The sequence below is a fragment of the Lethenteron reissneri genome, chromosome 55 (genome assembly GCF_015708825.2).
Source record: "Lethenteron reissneri isolate LAM-NWPU_2019-01 chromosome 55, ASM1570882v1, whole genome shotgun sequence".
Taxonomy (NCBI): Eukaryota; Metazoa; Chordata; class Hyperoartia; order Petromyzontiformes; family Petromyzontidae; genus Lethenteron; species Lethenteron reissneri.
This window is the reverse complement of record NC_083833.1, coordinates 4774347-4792294: the sequence shown is the minus strand read 5'-3', so window position 1 is coordinate 4792294 and position 17948 is coordinate 4774347. Positions and strand designations below refer to the sequence as shown.

General features: G+C 44.6%; 1 protein-coding gene across 3 annotated transcripts; it reads left to right on the top strand.

The window, feature by feature from the left end:
• Window positions 1-2863: 2863 nt before the first annotated feature.
• Window positions 2864-16667, top strand: FBXO7 (F-box protein 7). 3 transcript variants are annotated; one of them, XM_061574373.1, is made up of 10 exons: window positions 2864-3162; window positions 6371-6510; window positions 7006-7124; window positions 8273-8706; window positions 9662-9824; window positions 10968-11051; window positions 12192-12293; window positions 13096-13272; window positions 14965-15002; window positions 15551-16667. In XM_061574373.1, the coding sequence occupies exons 2-10, from the start codon at window positions 6389-6391 to the stop codon at window positions 15854-15856; spliced, it is 1545 nt and encodes a 514-aa protein (XP_061430357.1). In that variant the 5' UTR covers window positions 2864-3162; window positions 6371-6388; the 3' UTR covers window positions 15857-16667. The 3 variants fall into 3 exon arrangements, with proteins under 3 accessions (XP_061430357.1, XP_061430358.1, XP_061430359.1); XM_061574374.1 differs by lacking the exon at window positions 2864-3162 and adding an exon at window positions 3652-3729; XM_061574375.1 differs by lacking the exon at window positions 2864-3162 and adding an exon at window positions 5610-5617.
• The last annotated feature ends 1281 nt before the right edge of the window (window positions 16668-17948 follow it).

Sequence of the window (17948 nt, the reverse complement as noted above, 5' to 3'; positions counted from 1 at the left end):
TACATAGAGAGAGAGCAACACATAGGCACACAGAGACAGAGTGTCTCTGTGACGAGGACTTAATTAGACAGAGGGAGGCGGGGGCAGAGAGAGGGAGGGGTTAGAGAAAATTAGCATGTCAATGGGTAGGACGACGGGTGGTAAAGTAAGCAAGCTTGAAAATTAGGAGAACGGGAAAGAGACACATTAAATTAAAAAACCTAGCAAAATATCGAAATGTAATGTAATGCAACACAGAGAGTCGGTCAACACACAATTAACGCATAGCCTGGTCGATTACGTATTTCAAAGATTGCTAAGTTATAATTTAAGTGTGAAAATTCCAAAGAGAGAAAAAACACAAAACACGAGGAACGGAGACACACAGACAGAGCAGAACATAAGAACGACAAAAAACGAGTAGAGACAGAAAAAGTACACTAAATACACAGGCAGAGAGAGAAAACAAAAAACGCAGAGAGGGAAAAAGATAAACTTAAAACTTCCCCGTAGAAGAGGTTCAATCTTAATTTTGGAGCTTTCGTGACTGCAGGAATTACTCTTTGGTTCTTTCGGTAAAGTCACGTATAAAGAAAAAATAATAAATTAAATAATAGCATACGACGTAGGTAAAAAATAATATAAATAAAAGAATAATAAATGAAAAGAAATCAGTGATTTAATTGTCTTATTTTAATAATAGAAATAAAATAATAATAAATGAAAATAAATCCGTTATTTAATTGATGTATTTTCATTTATTATTATTTAGAAATAAAATAATCAATGGAAATAAATCAGTGATTTAATTTAGGGAAAATGTCAAAACTGGGTGGTTTTTAACTTTTGCCGACAAAACTGGGTGCACCCTGGGTGGCCAAAAACTTGAGTTTTGGACACTCAGGGTGCACCCAGTTTTGACATTTGTCAAATACACTTGATAATTGTATACTAGCACAGTGTGCCAGCACCCCATTCATCCAAACACTTGGTATTTGTATACTGGCACACTGTGCCAGTATACATATGGCAAGTAAGTGTTACTGTAGTAGCGAGCTGGCACACTGTGCCAGTATACAAACGGCAAGTTAGGGTATGTTCGCGAGCTGTGTTACTGTAGTTGCAAGCTGGCACACTGTGCCAGTATACATATGGCAAGTAAGTGTTACTGTAGTAGCGAGCTGGCACACTGTGCCAGTATGCAAACGGGAAGTTGTGGTGCAAGGTATGGAACATGAGCCACGAGAAACATAATTTGGAACGCTCTAAATCTGTGGCGACATATGGATGAATAACGCAAGGACCTAAACGTGTACAAAATGATACATTAAATCGTACACCTTCTTCACCCAGTTTTGACATTTGTCCACATTGAACATCACCCAGTTTTGTCATATCAAAAAGCACCACCCTGTTTTGCCTGTCGTTTTCCAAGACCACACAGTTTTGACATTTGGGATCCAGTTTTGTCGGCAAAAGTTAAAAACCACCCAGTTTTGACATTTTCCCTTTAATTTATTTATTTTCATTGATTATATTTTATTATTATTTATCTACGTGACTTTACCGACACAACCTAAGAGTATGAATCCTTGCAGTCACGAAAGCTTCAAATCTAGAATGCATCATCATCGTCGTCGTGGTGTTTGTTGTGATTATTATTGCCATTCATCATCATCGTCTTGTGCTATCTATCAGCTCCACACAGCACTGTGTGTTTATGTGGTGACTAGCAGCTTTACACACCGCTGTGTGTGTTTATAGGAGGGTAGCAGCGTCTTGTGTTTTCTAGCAGCTCCACACAGCACTGTGTTTATAGGAGGGTAGCTGCGTCTTGTGCTATCTCGCAGCTCCACACCACTGTGTGTGTTTATAGGAGTTTGGCTGTGTTTTGTGTTATCTAGCAGCTTTACACACACTACTGTGTGTGTGTCTTGTGCTATCTAGCAGCTCCTCACTGTGTGTGTTTATAGGAGGGAGGCTGCGTCTTGTGCTATCTAGCAGCTCCATACAGCACTGTGTGTGTGTTTGTGTTAATTAGCAGCTTTACACAGCAGTGTGTGTGTGTTTGTGTTAACTAGCAGCTCCATACAACACTGTGTGTGTGTTTGTGCTATCTAGCAGCTTTACACAGTACTGTGTGTGTGTGTTTGTGCTATCTAGCAGCTCCTCACTGTGTGTGTGTTTATAGGAGAGTGGCTACATCTTGTTCTATCTAGCAGCTCCACACACACCACTGTGTTTGTGTGCTATCTAGTAGCTCTTCACTGTGTCTGTGTATAGGATTGTGGCTGCATCTTGTGCTATCTAGCAGCTCCACACAGCACCGTGTGGCTGTGTTTGTGTGCTATCTAGCAGCTCCACACTGTGTGTGTTTGTGTTATCTAGCAGCTCCTCACTGTATGTGTGTGTGCTATCTAGCAGCTCTTCACTGTGTGTGTGTCTTGTGTTATCTAACAGCTCCACACAGCAGTGTGTGTGTATAGGATTGTGGCTACGTCTTGTGCTATCTAGCAGCTCCACACAGCAGTGTGTTTGTGTTAACGAGCAGCTCCACACAGCACTGTGTGTGTGTGTGTGCTATCTAGCAGCTCCTCACTGTGTGTGTTTGTGTTATCTAACAGCTCCACACACCACTGTGTGTGTGTGTGTTTGTGTGCCATCTAGCAGCTCCTCACTGTGTGTGTGTGTGTGTGCTATCTAGCAGCTCCACACAGCACTGTGTGTGTGTTTGTGCCATCTAGCAGCGCCTCACTGTGTGTTTATAGGAGGGTGGCTGTGTCTTGTGCCATCTAGCAGCTCCTCACTGTGTGTGTGTGTGTGTGCTATCTAGCAGCTCCACACAGCACTGCGTGTGTGTTTGTGCCATCTAGCAGCTCCTCACTGTGTGTTTGTGTGTTAACTAGCAGCTCCTCACTGTGTGTGTGAGTGTTAACTAGCAGCTTCACACACCACTGTGTGTGTGGCTTGTGCCATCTAGCAGCTCCTCACTGTTTGTGTGCTATCTAGCAGCTCCACACAGCACAGTGTGTGTTTGTTTATAGGATTGTGGCTGCGTCTTGTGCCATCTAGCAGCTCGGTGCGTGCGTGAGCGGCAGGGGAGCGGTGGCGCAGCAGTTGACAGCTGCCTCCGTGCCGAGTTCGATTCCCGATCGCGATCGACGACGACGAATCATTCAACAGGTCCTGAGCATAGCCCCCCTTATCTCCCCTAGATCGACTACCTTGCTGGCGTGTAAACACCAGCATTGGGGATACAAAGGCGGTCGGGCGTGGGTTGCTGTTGCCACTCTAAACCAGCCCCCTTACCCCTCGTGTGCCGCCGTGCCGGACTTAATAGGTGCTCGCTAACAGCACTTTGCCCCAGCAGTGTGCTGAGGCTACACGGGGGACCTTTGTGTTGTTGTGTTAAGGCGAGTTGAGGCGTCTTTAGACTACGGGGGGTCGTCTAGTCAAGGTAATGCGTCGATTGTAGAAGCATTAACTACAGCTAGATACTACAACTACTACTACAACTACTACCACCACCACCACTACTACCACTACTACCGCCACCACGCGGGCATTGATCTGTAACTTGCGATATACAAATAGCGGTACAGTGCACTGTAGTTGCACTGTAGTTACAGTGCACTAGTTACACAAGTTACAGTGTAGTTACAGTGCACTGTAGTTACACTGTAGGAGCGGTGGCGCAGTGCTTGGCTCGCGGTGTTGTGGGCCTGCTCCTAGTGGTGGTTAACATCGGTGGTGAGTGGTGTTAGTGGTGGTTAACATCGGTGGTGAGTGGTGTTAGTGGTGGTTAACATCGGTGGTGAGTGGTGCTAGTGGTGGTTAACATCGGTGGTGAGTGGTGTTAGTGGTGGTTAACATCAGTGGTGAGTGGTGTTAGTGGTGGTTAACATCAGTGGTGAGTGGTGTTAGTGGTGGTTAACATCGGTGGTGAGTGGTGTTAGTGGTGGTTAACATCGGTGGTGAGTGGTGCTAGTGGTGGTTAACATCAGTGGTGAGTGGTGTTAGTGGTGGTTAACATCGGTGGTGAGTGGTGTTAGTGGTGGTTAACATCAGTGGTGAGTTGTGTTAGTGGTGGTTAACATCGGTGGTGAGTGGTGTTAGTGGTGGTTAACATCAGTGGTGAGTGGTGTTAGTGGTGGTTAACATCGGTGGTGAGTGGTGTTAGTGGTGGTTAACATCGGTGGTGAGTGGTGTTAGTCGTAGTTAACATCAGTGGTGAGTGGCGTTAGTCGTGGTTAACATCGGTGGTGAGTGGTGTTAGTCGTGGTTAACATCAGTGGTGAGTGGTGTTAGTGGTGGTTAATATCGGTGGTGAGTGGTGTTAGTGGTGGTTAACATCGGTGGTGAGTGGTGTTAGTGGTGGTTAATATCGGTGGTGAGTGGTGTTAGTGGGGGTTAACATCAGTGGTGAGTGGTGTTAGTGGTGGTTAACATCAGTGGTGAGTGGTGTTAGTGGTGGTTAATATCGGTGGTGAGTGGTGTTAGTGGTGGTTAACATCGGTGGTGAGTGGTGTTAGTGGTGGTTAACATCGGTGGTGAGTGGTGTTAGTGGGGGTTAACATCAGTGGTGAGTGGTGTTAGTGGTGGTTAACATCAGTGGTGAGTGGTGTTAGTGGTGGTTAACATCGGTGGTGAGTGGTGTTAGTGGTGGTTAACATCGGTGGTGAGTGGTGTTAGTGGGGGTTAACATCAGTGGTGAGTGGTGTTAGTGGTGGTTAACATCGGTGGTGAGTGGTGTTAGTGGTGGTTAATATCGGTGGTGAGTGGTGTTAGTGGGGGTTAACATCAGTGGTGAGTGGTGTTAGTGGTGGTTAACATCAGTGGTGAGTGGTGTTAGTCGTAGTTAACCTCAGTGGTGAGTGGCGTTAGTCGTGGTTAACATAAGTGGTGAGTGGTGTTAGTGGTGGTTAACATCGGTGGTGAGTGGTGTTAGTGGTGGTTAACATCGGTGGTGAGTGGTGCTAGTGGTGGTTAACATCAGTGGTGAGTGGTGTTAGTGGTGGTTAACATCGGTGGTGAGTGGTGTTAGTGGTGGTTAACATCAGTGGTGAGTGGTGTTAGTCGTAGTTAACCTCAGTGGTGAGTGGCGTTAGTCGTGGTTAACATAAGTGGTGAGTGGTGTTAGTGGTGGTTAACATCGGTGGGGAGTGGTGTTAGTCGTGGTTAATATCGGTGGTGAGTGGTGTTAGTGGTGGTTAACATCGGTGGTGAGTGGCGTTAGTCGTGGTTAATATCGGTGGTGAGTGGCGTTAGTCGTGGTTAACATAAGTGGTGAGTGGTGTTAGTGGTGGTTAACATCGGTGGTGAGTGGTGTTAGTCGTGGTTAATATCGGTGGTGAGTGGTGTTAGTGGTGGTTAACATCGGTGGTGAGTGGTGTTAGTCGTGGTTAACATCGGTGGTGAGTGATGTTAGGCGTGGTTAACATCGGTGGTGAGTGGTGTTAGTCGTGGTTAACGTCAGTGGTGAGTGGTGTTAGTGGTGGTTAACATCGGTGGTGAGTGGTGTTAGTCGTGGTTAACGTCAGTGGTGAGTGGTGTTGGTGGTGGTTAACATCGGTGTTGAGTGGTATTAGTGGTGTTTAACATCGGTGGTGAGTGGTGTTGTCCGTGGTTAACATCGGTGGTGATGTTAGCCGTGGTGTGGTAACCCCTGTAAACTGACGCGGATTGTGGAAGCCCTCACGCTGCAGTGAATTCACACCGTGGCTATGAATTCAATGTTATTTGTGCACGTATTGTTCTGGGATTGCATAACATCGTCTGGTATGCTGTAATAATGCTCAATAATCTCCTGCTGGATGATGATGATGATGCCACAATCAATCTGCGCTTGAGCTGATCCTGTCGTCCCGTCTCCTCCATCACCAGTATAGGGCATCATTCCTTGCTTGGACAAGGAGTTTTCACTGATTATTCCATCACGAGGTGAAGTGGATAACAGGACAAGCTTAGGTCTACTTTAACAATAAACCATTTTGGACATTTAAGTGTCTAAAATAAGAATCGTATATTTAGCTCGTGTTGTGAGGCTACTTTGTTTTTCATACTGTTAGAGAGTAGTGAATTGTCTTTCAAAGAGTAGTAGTTGTAGTTACGTAATGTATTCTTTGCACGTGGTTTATTTTTTCCCCGGGAGATAGAAACAAAAACAAATTTTTCGATTTAAAGCTTTCGTGACTGCAGGGATTCATCTTCTTGGTTCTTTCAGACGCTGTCTTTCCGACAGACCTGTTCTTCACCTGAGAACGGCTGCTTGCGTTGTGGCCGAAACGTCGTGAGAATTGTATATTATTTTTATTATTTCCCTTCTACGTGACTTTATTGAAAGAACCAAGAAGATAAAAACTAATTTGTCTTGCTATGTGTATACGTGAAGGGGGAGAAAGAAGCCGCAATGAAGTTACGCGTGCGACACGGAGGAAACACTCAACTCCTGGAAATAGCCAACGAGGGCGCCACGCTGGGACAACTGCAGCGACAAATACGTGACACCCTCCTGCCCAGCTTTCACATCGGGTAAAGACGATTTGCCACGGGATCCTTACGTCAAAGCCCACTGGTTGTGGCGATGTTTTCTGATGTGTACGTAAGAGATTATAAATGTAATCAACTTGGAATGGAAGCACACCTACCTATTCAGTAACCAAGAAAATATTTGCGTTGCTTGGTTGACTTTTCATACTCTGTTTTTTTTGTAAAGTCACGTAGGTAAAAAATCAAATAAATGAAAACAACTAAATTAAATCACGACGTTGCGCCCGAAATGTCGTGATTTAATTTAGTTTTCATTTATTTTATTTTTTACCTACGTGACTTTACCGAAAAAACCAAATGGTATGAATCCTTGCAGTCATGAAAGTTTCAAATCTAGAATTGGTTTACTTGTTTTGTCCTTTGTTCTCATAAATTGCAGTTGTGTTATGATGCCAGTATCGTTGGTTGCTGGCTGCTTTCAGAGAGGATCTGAGGTTCAAACAATCGTAACGCTCTTCCGACACATGTGCTTCCCAGACAAGATGCGGCATTTGGGATATCGCTGAATAGAAAAGACATGCTCAGTGATTGGGAGACACCTCTTCAAGAGTACGGCATCGTCTCTGGAGACCTTGTTTGGATTCTTCAAGCGGAAGGTGGTTCCACATCGACATCCCCGCTTTGGCCATTATTTGAGGAGTTTTTGGAGAGACGCATTTCATTATATTCCTGCGTGTACTGTCTGCTGTGACATGAATTGGAACATTCTCATTGACGATAAAATTTTATCACAAGCGAAAAGTTTGGAATTGCATTTGGAGACAGGGACACGTTGATTACGTGTGCATGTTAATGACATTAAAACTTAAGAAAGTGGGTTTGGGCAGGTTACCTTGCAAGATGTTAACTCCCTCGCCTGCTGTACAGGATGGCGTAGGTTTGATCCCGACCCTGACGGCTGTATATTTGGAGTTTGCATATTCACTCCGTAGTCGCGTGGATTTTTCTCCCGGGTCCTCCAGTTTTTCCCTCCACGCTTAGAATCAACACGCGTTTAGAGTATTTGGCTGCTATAAATGTCCACATGATAAGCCACTTCGTTGAGCTACGATTTGTGGGCAGGTAGCTTCTGAAAAAGAGCTTCATGTAGCTCTGTCGGCCTTACCTGGTACAACAAAAATAGTTTAGTTTAGATAGGGCGATGGCTGATGGTTGAGAATGATAATGGCTTTGCAGCCAAGGAATGGAACGTGTCCTAGAGAAAAGTACACTGAGGAGATGGAGCAATGAAATCTGCTCGTGTGGAAATCCTAGGTGGGTTATTGCAGCATCGGGTTGTGTAAGATGGTGACAACTTGGGGGAAGCCTTCAACAGTGGGTTGGTCATGGCTAATGTTTACGGAGGATCATCGTATATCATGAAAACTCTATTTTTCTCAAAGAAACACCATCTGTTGTGGATATTAAGATCCCAAAACTAAAGTTTAATCGATATACTTTGTGTCATGGCCACATTTGTGTTTTGCTGTTTCCGGCAGTTAATTAACCCACTGAAAAGCACATATGTTAAATGTGAGGTATTCTATTCCCAGTGAAATTTACCCTATTTAAAAAAAGACTGAAGTTACATTTTGTAGCATCCCACGTATTAATCGATGGTGTAGTCTTGATAGTGCAGCTTGAACCTTCCTGATGCCCTATCAGTGATGGCGACACTACATGGAAAGTACAGCCCCAAATTAAACAACGGTGATAGTGTTGTAGAACACCACTGCATGCACAGCACTGTTTGTCATTTGTCCAGGCTCGGCTGCAACGTGCAGCGCTGGTGCAACTTCCTCAAGAGCCCGCGATGATCATGCTCATGCCCAGACGAGCAGACTCCATGGAAATGCACCCACCGCCTCCCCTGCGTCAGTGGCAACGCCTTCGGGGAGTCAAGCGCATCAAAGCAAAGGCACCGTGATCACTCAAAAAATCTTGCCGTCATCGCACCAGGAAACGTCCGCAAGCGGTGCCAATGAAAATGACGATGCTGGTTCCTCAACGCGAGTGTCTCCGGCTACCGGTCCCCCTCCGCCGCCTCTCATCATGCTCTGCAGCGAGTCGGAGGGCGGCCGCGTCCCTGAAGTGCTCGAGAGGGAGTACGAGCAGGCGGGCGTAACGAGCCCGTGCGATGCACTCACGGTGGCTCTGCATGTGCTGATGATTGAAGCCGGATTTGCAGCTGCCGCACAGGTTCATTTTACCTCTGATTAGCCATTTAACCTCGCGTTTGTATGTCAATTAAAACCTTGGATTGCGAGCATAATTCGTTCCGGAAACGTGTTTGTAATCCAAAGCACTCGTATATCAGTTGTGATCACGTGACGCTCGGCAGACAAAGCGTATGCACGTACTACTCGTATTGCAAGACCTCGCTCGTTTATCAAAGTAATATTTATTCTACATTTTTGCTCGTCTTGCACAACACTCGCAGACCAAGTTACTCGCAATCCAAGGTTTTACTTTACTGTCGAACTTTTTTTCTCACCGTACGTAGCCAGCAGTGCTAATCGGTGGTGCGGTGGGAATGACATGTCAATTATATTTTCATTTATTTTGATTTTTTTTTTATCCATCTGGCCTGGTGGCTCTGAGGTAGAGCCAGCAGCTTTCAGTGCAAGTTCAAGCCTTGGTTGGGGATTCACTTGGCCCATCATCCCTGTTTAGGGTCGATAGAATGAGTACCACTTTGTGGGGAAGACAACAGTGGTTGTCCTGGATAGAATTGCACCATCACAGGAATGGGTCATTCCCACCAATAGCATCGGGGCTGTAAACAGGAGATCAGCGCCAACTCAATGCTCATTATGCATGAAATCACTTCAAATTTTTTCGTGGATTTAAAACTTATAGAATACTGATTTTAAACAACCTATCATTTCATTTTTTTCATATAAGTTTTTTTTAAAGTTTATGGTATTTCCTGTATTGTGTGTGTTTTAGCATTTTTACTCAAACTTACTCTTGATATGAGATTGGACATCATTGTTAGGTTGATTATTTTAAACGATTCAAAAGCTTGATTTCGTGCTCCAATCACCCGTTGAATGCATTGCTGATTTTATTCACGTTATGACAAAGCGTTCAATAATAATGAGTTTAATTTTGGTTCCGTACGTGATATTCTTATTCTCTTTGTCACAACAAGGATCAGGCAGAGTGCCATCAGGCACAAGCAAGTCTCCCGAGTTGCCTGCCTCGAGGCTGGAGAAGGCCCGGGGTATACACATTAAGGTACAGCCACCCTCTCTGCCATGGTGCCACCTGTAACCTCACCTGCATCCCCATGGGCCAAGCTCTGGTAGTTAATGGTGAGTATCATTTCACATAAAAAATAATGGAATCAATTGTATGCACATTCTGCAGCTTATGCTAAAAAAAGTTTTAAACGTTTAAAAATAAATGTACGCACGCTTTTTTCTTTTCGCAATGACACTGGCAATAATGTAACATGTTCAAGGGTGCATTCATCTTTAATGACATTTCTCGTTTAGCATGATGCTGCTGTGCCTTAGTAGAATGGTTAGCACACTGGACTGTCAATTCAGAGGTCACTGGCTTAATCTCTCGGCCGTGGCAACCCAGTATTATAAATGGGTGGTATACCAACGGTGATCAGCAGGCCTCATGTGGTGGGTAAAATGGATACTCCCATGTCTTCCAATACGCCTGGCCAGCGTGCAATAATAGGCCATATATCTTTGTAGGTAAAAAAGAGAAAAATTTAATCACGAAGTTTCGGAAGCAACACAAGCAACCGTCGTGATTTAATTTATTTTCTCTTTTTTACCTACGTGACTTTACCGAAACAACCAAAGAGTATGGACCCTTGCAGTCACGAAAACTTCAAATCTAGAATTAGGCCATATATCCTCAAGAGCAGCGATCCCTAGGGACCGGTTTCGTGGAAGACAATTTTTTCACAGACCGGGTGGGGGGGGGGTCATCATTGGGTCTTTCCCCGTTTTCAAAGAAGCTCTCCAGCGACGTTTGTTTTTTACTAATGTTGGCTAAGGGTTAGCAGCTTGTGGGCTTACCAAAACTGACACTGAGACAAGTGCGCAGTGCGGGAAAGAGACGCGGACGGAAGTGGTGAATAATAAAACAATGGGGGCGGGCCACTCGCGGACTCACCGCTCTCACCTCCTGCTGCTGTGCGGCCCGGTTCCTAACAGGCCACGGACCCCTGATCTAGAGGGGGTCTCTCTTGCGTTCTCCCTCTAGTGGATTCCCTTCTGCTAGCAGGGGCTTGATGAAGCAATTGCAGGGCTGACCCCTTTCCTTTTTTCACGACCGAATTGCAAAATTTACCCAACCTGTGAAGTGACTTTTTTATTTAATTTTATTCTTAACGACGACACTACCGCTCTGCTGCTCGTTTACCTAACTTCAGCGTTGTGCTATTTCTCGACTGTGTGGGTGCGTTGGTGATTTTTCTCGTGTTTTTCCTGCAGGCTGCGTGAACGCGTCGGGAACAACATTAAGCATAAGCGCACTCAAGTTGATGCCAACGTCGTATGTTCTCGGCAAAGGCGCAGGTAAATTCCGTGGAAGTGGAGCGCGTAAGATTGTTGCATATGCTCCTGTTCAGACTCGAGATTGGGTGGAGGTTCACAGGTTGAATGAGTGACGGGTGAAAGGGATACGGGAGTTGAGTCGCAAGCGGACGGTAGAGTCGGTTAAGAAGGTGGAGTCGACAGTTAAGATGATTTAAGACACAGTTCAGACCGAGTCCATTGCACGAGTTGAAGGAGAAAGGATGGAGGATGCAGAGTAAATAGTTATTTAGAAGTTATGTACAAGTTAAAGATAAAATATTGTTAGCAATACATGGTGATGGTTGTGTGATGTTTTACCTGTTTATTTGTTTTACAGACGTGTGTGTACATTATTTCTAGATGTTAGAATTAGCTTCTTTTTTATCCATGTTCCACATTACACTCCCATATCGCATGCCAAGTTTGAAAGGCTGTAACATACGGTGTCTTAATTCGCAGCCAATTCCCATTTACATATTCGTTAAAATCAGGGCTATAACATATCCACAAAGGGCATGCTTGCATTTTGAACAATTTTGAAATTCATTGGTTTTTCCGCTCGTAAATTTGAGTCTCAACGTTTTATTGGCATACTGTCCTGAACTTGCTTGAACATTTCAAGTAAATGGTTATAAATGTTTCTTTTCACTCGCTCGTTGAGAAGAATGCACCTTTCGTGGCATGTGCCTAGAGATGATGTGCAGTATGTGTGTCATACTGTGTGTAATATGTATGTGGGAAACGGTAGTGTAACGGTTAGTGCGCTGCCCTACAAACCTGACAACCTTAGTTTAATTCCCGCTCACAGCCAACACCAGTGACAATTATCTCAACTCGTACTGGGCCTCCCCTAGGTCGACTCAGCCTCAAATGAGTACCTGGTGCATTGTGTAATCATCGTCACTAAGGAGACAAAGGCGGCCGAGTGTGCCGTGCGGGCATTCGTGTAGGTACTCACCGCTAACAGCACTTGCCCCAACAGTTTATTAAATGCTATACGGGGGATCTTTGTTTGTGTGTGTATATATGTGTAATATGTGGCCTTGTTAAGGGTGTCTGTCCCAACCTTTCACAAATCCACGTGCACTGACTTCACGTGTGATTGCGTGCGCCTGTGTGTCCATGCGTTTGTCTCCGCAGCCCCAGCAAAGGAGGCCTCGCACGCCTACAAATCTCTTTCTCTGCTCTCCCGCACCTTTAAGGACCACGTAGCATACCCAGCCTTGGCACTCATGAGACAAGGTACAGTCTAATGGCCTATCATGTTTACAAAGGACATACGTCGGTATACGACCGCTTTGGAATACGTCGAAATTGGTATACGTCGTGTTTTGACGAGGAAAAATGTCTTGGGATACGACGTCTTGCTTGGGATACGACGCGCTTGCTAGAACTTGTATGGGTCGGGATGAGTCATCGTGTACCCGCGTAGACCCCGTTCACGAGTCCTCCCCTTCCTCACCACCATCCTCGTAGGCTATCAACTCCTCTCAGCAAGGTGAAGTGATGTTAAATAGTATTTTTATTTCAATTTGTTTTAATTTATGTATGCATTTTAGTAATAAGTAGTGTCTAAATTATTTTATACAACCCCATTAATGTATAATTTGCCATATAAAATATAATTTCTTATACTCTGGAACGGATTATTTCCTTTCCCTTTATTTCTTATGGGAAGAATTCGTTTGGTGTCCGTCATTTTCGGTATAAGTCCTACCTTCTGGAACTAATTGACGACGTATACTGAGGTACCACTGTATAAGGATGGGCGATGGAGGGGGAAAAAAATCCCATTCAAGACAAACGGCAGGAAGTAGACCTTAGCAAATGACATCTCAAATGTGTGGGTATTCTTGCTCTCCGGTTTCACTACAGATTAAATAATAAGAAATGTGTCAGATGTTGAAAGCAGCAGGACCATTGTGAATATACGCCCTGATTCTCGAGTTTTTTTTTTTGGTACAAGATGATGACTTGTAGTTCTGAAAGGAAGCGGAGATGATGATGATGAATTGCCCGTGGCTCTCATTTCCGTGGTCTATAGCGCTGGGGCTGCCATGTGCTGTGGGCCTCCTGGCGCTGCCCGTGGAGCTGCAGTTGCAGGTGCTGCGCCTGCTCCCCATCCCGGCAGTGCTCGCCGCTGCGCAGGCGTGCCGTGCCCTGTGCCTGCTTGGCGCGGACCCGTCGCTGTGGCGCGCGCTCTACATGCGAGACTTCCACCGTACGAACTCTCTCGCTTCTCTCTGCGTGCGGCGTGGACCTGCTGAACTTTGGGCAACTCGAATGAAAAGCCCCCGTGCCGCAGCTGCCTGCGAGGTCGCATCGAAGTCCCGCTTTTTTGATTCGCAAACGCGTGGAAATTATCCAGATTGCGGTGAATAGATGCTTTTACATCAAATCTTTGTGCATTTGGCGTGTGTACCGTTCTTATAGCGCAAGGCATATCGCGAAGACGTTATGTTTCACAGAGTCTGTAGTAGGGGGCGATGATTGCTGTGTGGAGCGGCAGTGCAGCGGTTAGCGCTCTGCGAACCCGTCGGCCCGAGTTAGATTCCTGCTCACGGCCAACACCAGTGACGATTATCTGAACCAATCCCGGACCTCCCCTAGGTCGACTCGGCCTCAAATAAGCACATCACCACTAGGGAGACAAAGGCAGCTGGGCGTGGTGCTGGACCCCCCCCCGTAGTCGTGTACTGTGCCAGGTGCTCATGAACAGCACTTTCTCCAACAGTCTGTTCAGACGATACGGGGGATCTTTGGCTTTTTTGTGATCGGAGTAAACTCGTGCACATGCTGAATTTATCTATCGGGAGTTTATCCACCTAACCCACCAATGTCGAGAAAAAAAGATTGCAGTTGTACTTGTAAATATCAGTAATCAAAGAATCACAACAATACTCTTTTAGAGGAGGACCAACGTTTTTACAGGGAGATTGCAAACACCACAGAAAATAATTATTTTCATAGTGGAGTCTTTTTTTGGTTTTTACACCCCCTTCAACACACGCAGCACATTTGTGTGTTTTGCGGTGGAAGGTTTTTGCCTTCCCTCAACCTCCTCAGTCCTAACACGAGTTGAATATTTAACAGGAGGCTAGCAACACATGAGATGTCGGACTTCGATTTACACTACTCATTCGTCATGTCTTTCCCCAGACCGTGCCAACTTGTACTCTTCCACGCTTGGTCTCTTAACCCCAGATAGGTCTCCTCTTGTCCACTCGGCACAGACCCTTCATGTTGTCCTGAAGGCTAAAATTAAATCGATTTTTTTTTTATCGTAACCATATTACTAATAGTTGCATTCATTCACTACAGCCATACATGTGAGTGTGATGTGGTAAGAGGGGGTGTCGTTCCGTCACACTCCAACTTTTATTTAGCTCCGCAAAACGACTCCATCGTTTGTCACCCAAGCATAAGTAAAGGTACTGAATTCAAACGTGTACATTGGAAACTTTGCCTCCTCCCTCTCATCCTAAGGTGGATTTTTTCCATTGTTTTCCTAGTACGTTGCCCTTGTAGATTCTTTGGGTCAACATCGTTTAGGCCTGCTATCTTTCTACTTTGGTGGTTATCTACAATTGAGATCCCTTGGAAAACAACTTCTAAATCTCATGAAATTGTCTGTCGAGCAACAAACGTGTAATTTTAGGAATCGAACATAGGGAACATTACATCACAACAGTGTACTATTTCGAATTGCATCACGGGATCCTTAACGGCAACTGAAGCCGCGGACATTGTGAAGCAGAGGGCACGGATTTATGATTCGTCAAACCACAGTATTAACCAGGGTGGCGATGGGGCTCAAGCCACAAACCTCTGCAATAACCGGTAAAAAGCGTTGCTGCTTGCCCCTTGTATGTAATTTACATGGATAATTTAATGGTTTGATTTTGTTTTTCAGAATCCAGAATTGACAAGCCGGGCACAGACTGGAAAAAGGTATTATCATGCTCTGTTCTCTTCTATAAACATTGACTCAACCCTTGGCATCATAGTATTTACATTGCGATAGAGGTTCATATCTGTTTACTTCAAATTCTTACACAAGCTGTGTGTGTTGGTCTCTGTTAAATGGTTTTGGGTTTGTAGACGTTAATTGTGCTCTGAAATATCGGTGTGAACCATGGCCATAAGATCTAAATGTGTCTGTACTTGCATCTGTGTTGTGTGTATGTGTGCTTATATCTGCTAAAGTGCGTGTGCAAAGTGTGAAATGTGTGCATTCCCTTCCTTCACCTAATATATTCACAGCAGTTGTCAAACTTAAGTCTTTTTGTTGCACAGCAACATCACCACTGAATTCGTTCATTAACATTTTGCTTCTGTTTGTGAATACATGAATGTTACAATTACCATGTTCGTTAGTAAACATGGAGACCCCTTGAGAGAGCTTGTGAGTATGAGCGCACGGCACTTATAACCTCGATGAACTTCATCCGAGCGGCATCGACATCGTATCATCCGTGTTGACGTGTCGTGTGAAACAGCTCTACATCGAGCAGTACCAGCTGAAGACACGGGCACAGCGCGAATGGCAAAGCGCGTTCATGCAACCATGGCCCGTGCAAGATCCAATTCCGCTTGTACCAAACCATCCCAGGCCTCTCTACCCCCCCGGTATCATCGGGGGTGCCTACGACGTCTGGCCCGACTTCGGGCTCCCAGGCGGCCCTGTGGGTCCGCTGTTGCAGAGGCCACCGCCGCGCTGGAGGTTTGACCCCACCGACCCCTCGGGGTCTCGCCGACCTCGATTCAATCCTGGCCCTGGGTTTGGGGGATTCTTTCTGCGCTAACAGCTGTGGCTGACTATAGGACATCCGGGGTGCATAGTTTTTTTTCTTTCATGTTTGCTTTTTTGTTTCAACAGCCGAAATCTATTGTTGCACTAAAAACATTTGCGTGTATAAAACCTGCAATACTCTGTAGCGTTCCAAATACCTAAGGGACTGCTGGCGCTGGTGTAGAACTACAGGCTCTGAATGCTTGTCCCAACGTCATCGTAACAAGCGCTGCCGTATAAATGAAAAATATACACGGGAATATGCTAATTATTTAGGCATTAACTCTTCTGAACAATAGCCTTTGCCTGAAACAACATTGGCTTGTTTGATTATTATTTTTTGATTGTAAGACAGGCACTGTGTTCTTTGGCACTTTTTGTAAAGTAGCTGTTTCGTGGCCTTGTGTGTGCAGAAGCTGGTTTCTGTCCCATCGGGTGACATCAATGATATTTTCATTGTACTCTATTGTGCTTTGTATTATTACACGGTCAGCAATAGAAACGTGACGGCCGATGTATAACTGCTTTCCATTTTACTTTTGTAAAGAACTACAGAATGTGTGAGATATACTGCAGAATATCTATGGGTTTAACACTTTTATGTTTAAATGCTGGAATCCGAGTGTAAGACAGTAATTAAAAATGTGTGTCATGTCTTTTGTGAAATGTGTTGCTCTTCCAACTTTCTAGTGAGCTGAAATAATCATATGATCATAGGTTTTTCCTCCTTTTTTCTGGCAACAAAACATGTGTTAAGATGTTAAAACACCAAACTAAAACCGTTTACAGAGAACCATGTCTGCATTAACCACAATGCTTGTGGTCAGAATGCAAACAAAAAACATACTCTGATAACGAACAATGCATATATTATCAGAGTATGTTTTTTGTTTGCATTCTGACCACAAGCATTGTGGTCAATGCAGACATGATTCCTTGTAAAAGTTTTCAGTCTTAACACCTGTTTTGTTGCCAGAAAAAAGGGAAAATCCTATTATCATATTTTGGTACTGGCAAAGGAGGTCCCATGATAAAATAATCATAATTTGTGTATCATTAAAACGCTTGTACACGTGATACATTACTTTGTTTGGTTGGCTGTATCGAGATGTTTGTGTATTTCACAACGCACATTTGGTCAAATTATTACGTGGCCTAACCCAAAATTTGATTGCGAATCATTTTTGTCACGAAAACCTATGCCCTCAAGTAACAATGTGTGAGTTTTCTTAAACGGCCACAATTTTAAATGGCAAGGTGTGTTTGAAACAGTGCACGCTGAATTAAGGGATGGGAAGAAATCCCCAAAAATACAAAATGGGTTAAGACAAAGTTCTTTCACTTTCTCGTTAATGTATAAAACGCGTCATTTATGTAAGCACCCCACCTGTTGAGCCAATAAATGGTTAAATTGCAACATACCATTGTCACCTCTAATTTGTTACCTCACCAACAACCACCAATTGGTTAATTCTTATGCAATTTGAACTTGTATAGTTTTTTTTCTATAGGTAAAGGAGCGCTACGGTGGCAAGATCGCTGGGTATGCAGGGAGTCGTGGGTATGCAGGGAGTCGTGGGTTCGATCGCGACCCCGACGCCCGTATATTTAGAGGTTGCGTGTCTCTCGCCATTGTCGTAGATTTTTTTTTTCTCCAAGTCCGCCGGTTTATTTCCCTACACATTTAGAGTCAACGTGCGTTTGGAGTTTTGCTGCAATAAATGTCCACATGTTAAGCGACTTCGTTGAGCTATCATTTGTGACCAGGTCGCTTCTGAAAAAGAACCTAATAGCTCCGTTGGGCTTTACCTGGTAAAATCGTTTTTTTTGTCGTGATTTTCTTACCTTTCCAATACTTGGCACTCCTATCGTGTTTCTCTGCATTGCTTACTGTTGTAACTTTCTGACCCGCCCCTACCGGACGTCTGTGAAAAGAGCTTCATAGCTCATCGGATTCCTCCCAGTATAAGTAAACATTTTTATTCTTAAGTCTGTATTATAAAAAAAATGCTTACTGTGGCCAATGCCCGCAGAATTGAACCAGCGACAGAATTCCACAGCGAGCATCCTTTTTATGCGTTGTGCTGCAATTTCTGGGAAGCCAG

Bases quoted from the DNA above. Each gene is read 5' to 3' on its own strand.
- FBXO7 (XM_061574373.1), top strand. From the start codon at position 6,389: ATGAAGTTACGCGTGCGACACGGAGGAAACACTCAACTCCTGGAAATA. The intron at 11,052-12,191 runs GTAAATTCCGTG...TTGTCTCCGCAG, and splicing joins TGTTCTCGGCAAAGGCGCAG to CCCCAGCAAAGGAGGCCTCG. The intron at 12,294-13,095 runs GTACAGTCTAAT...CGTGGTCTATAG, and splicing joins CTTGGCACTCATGAGACAAG to CGCTGGGGCTGCCATGTGCT.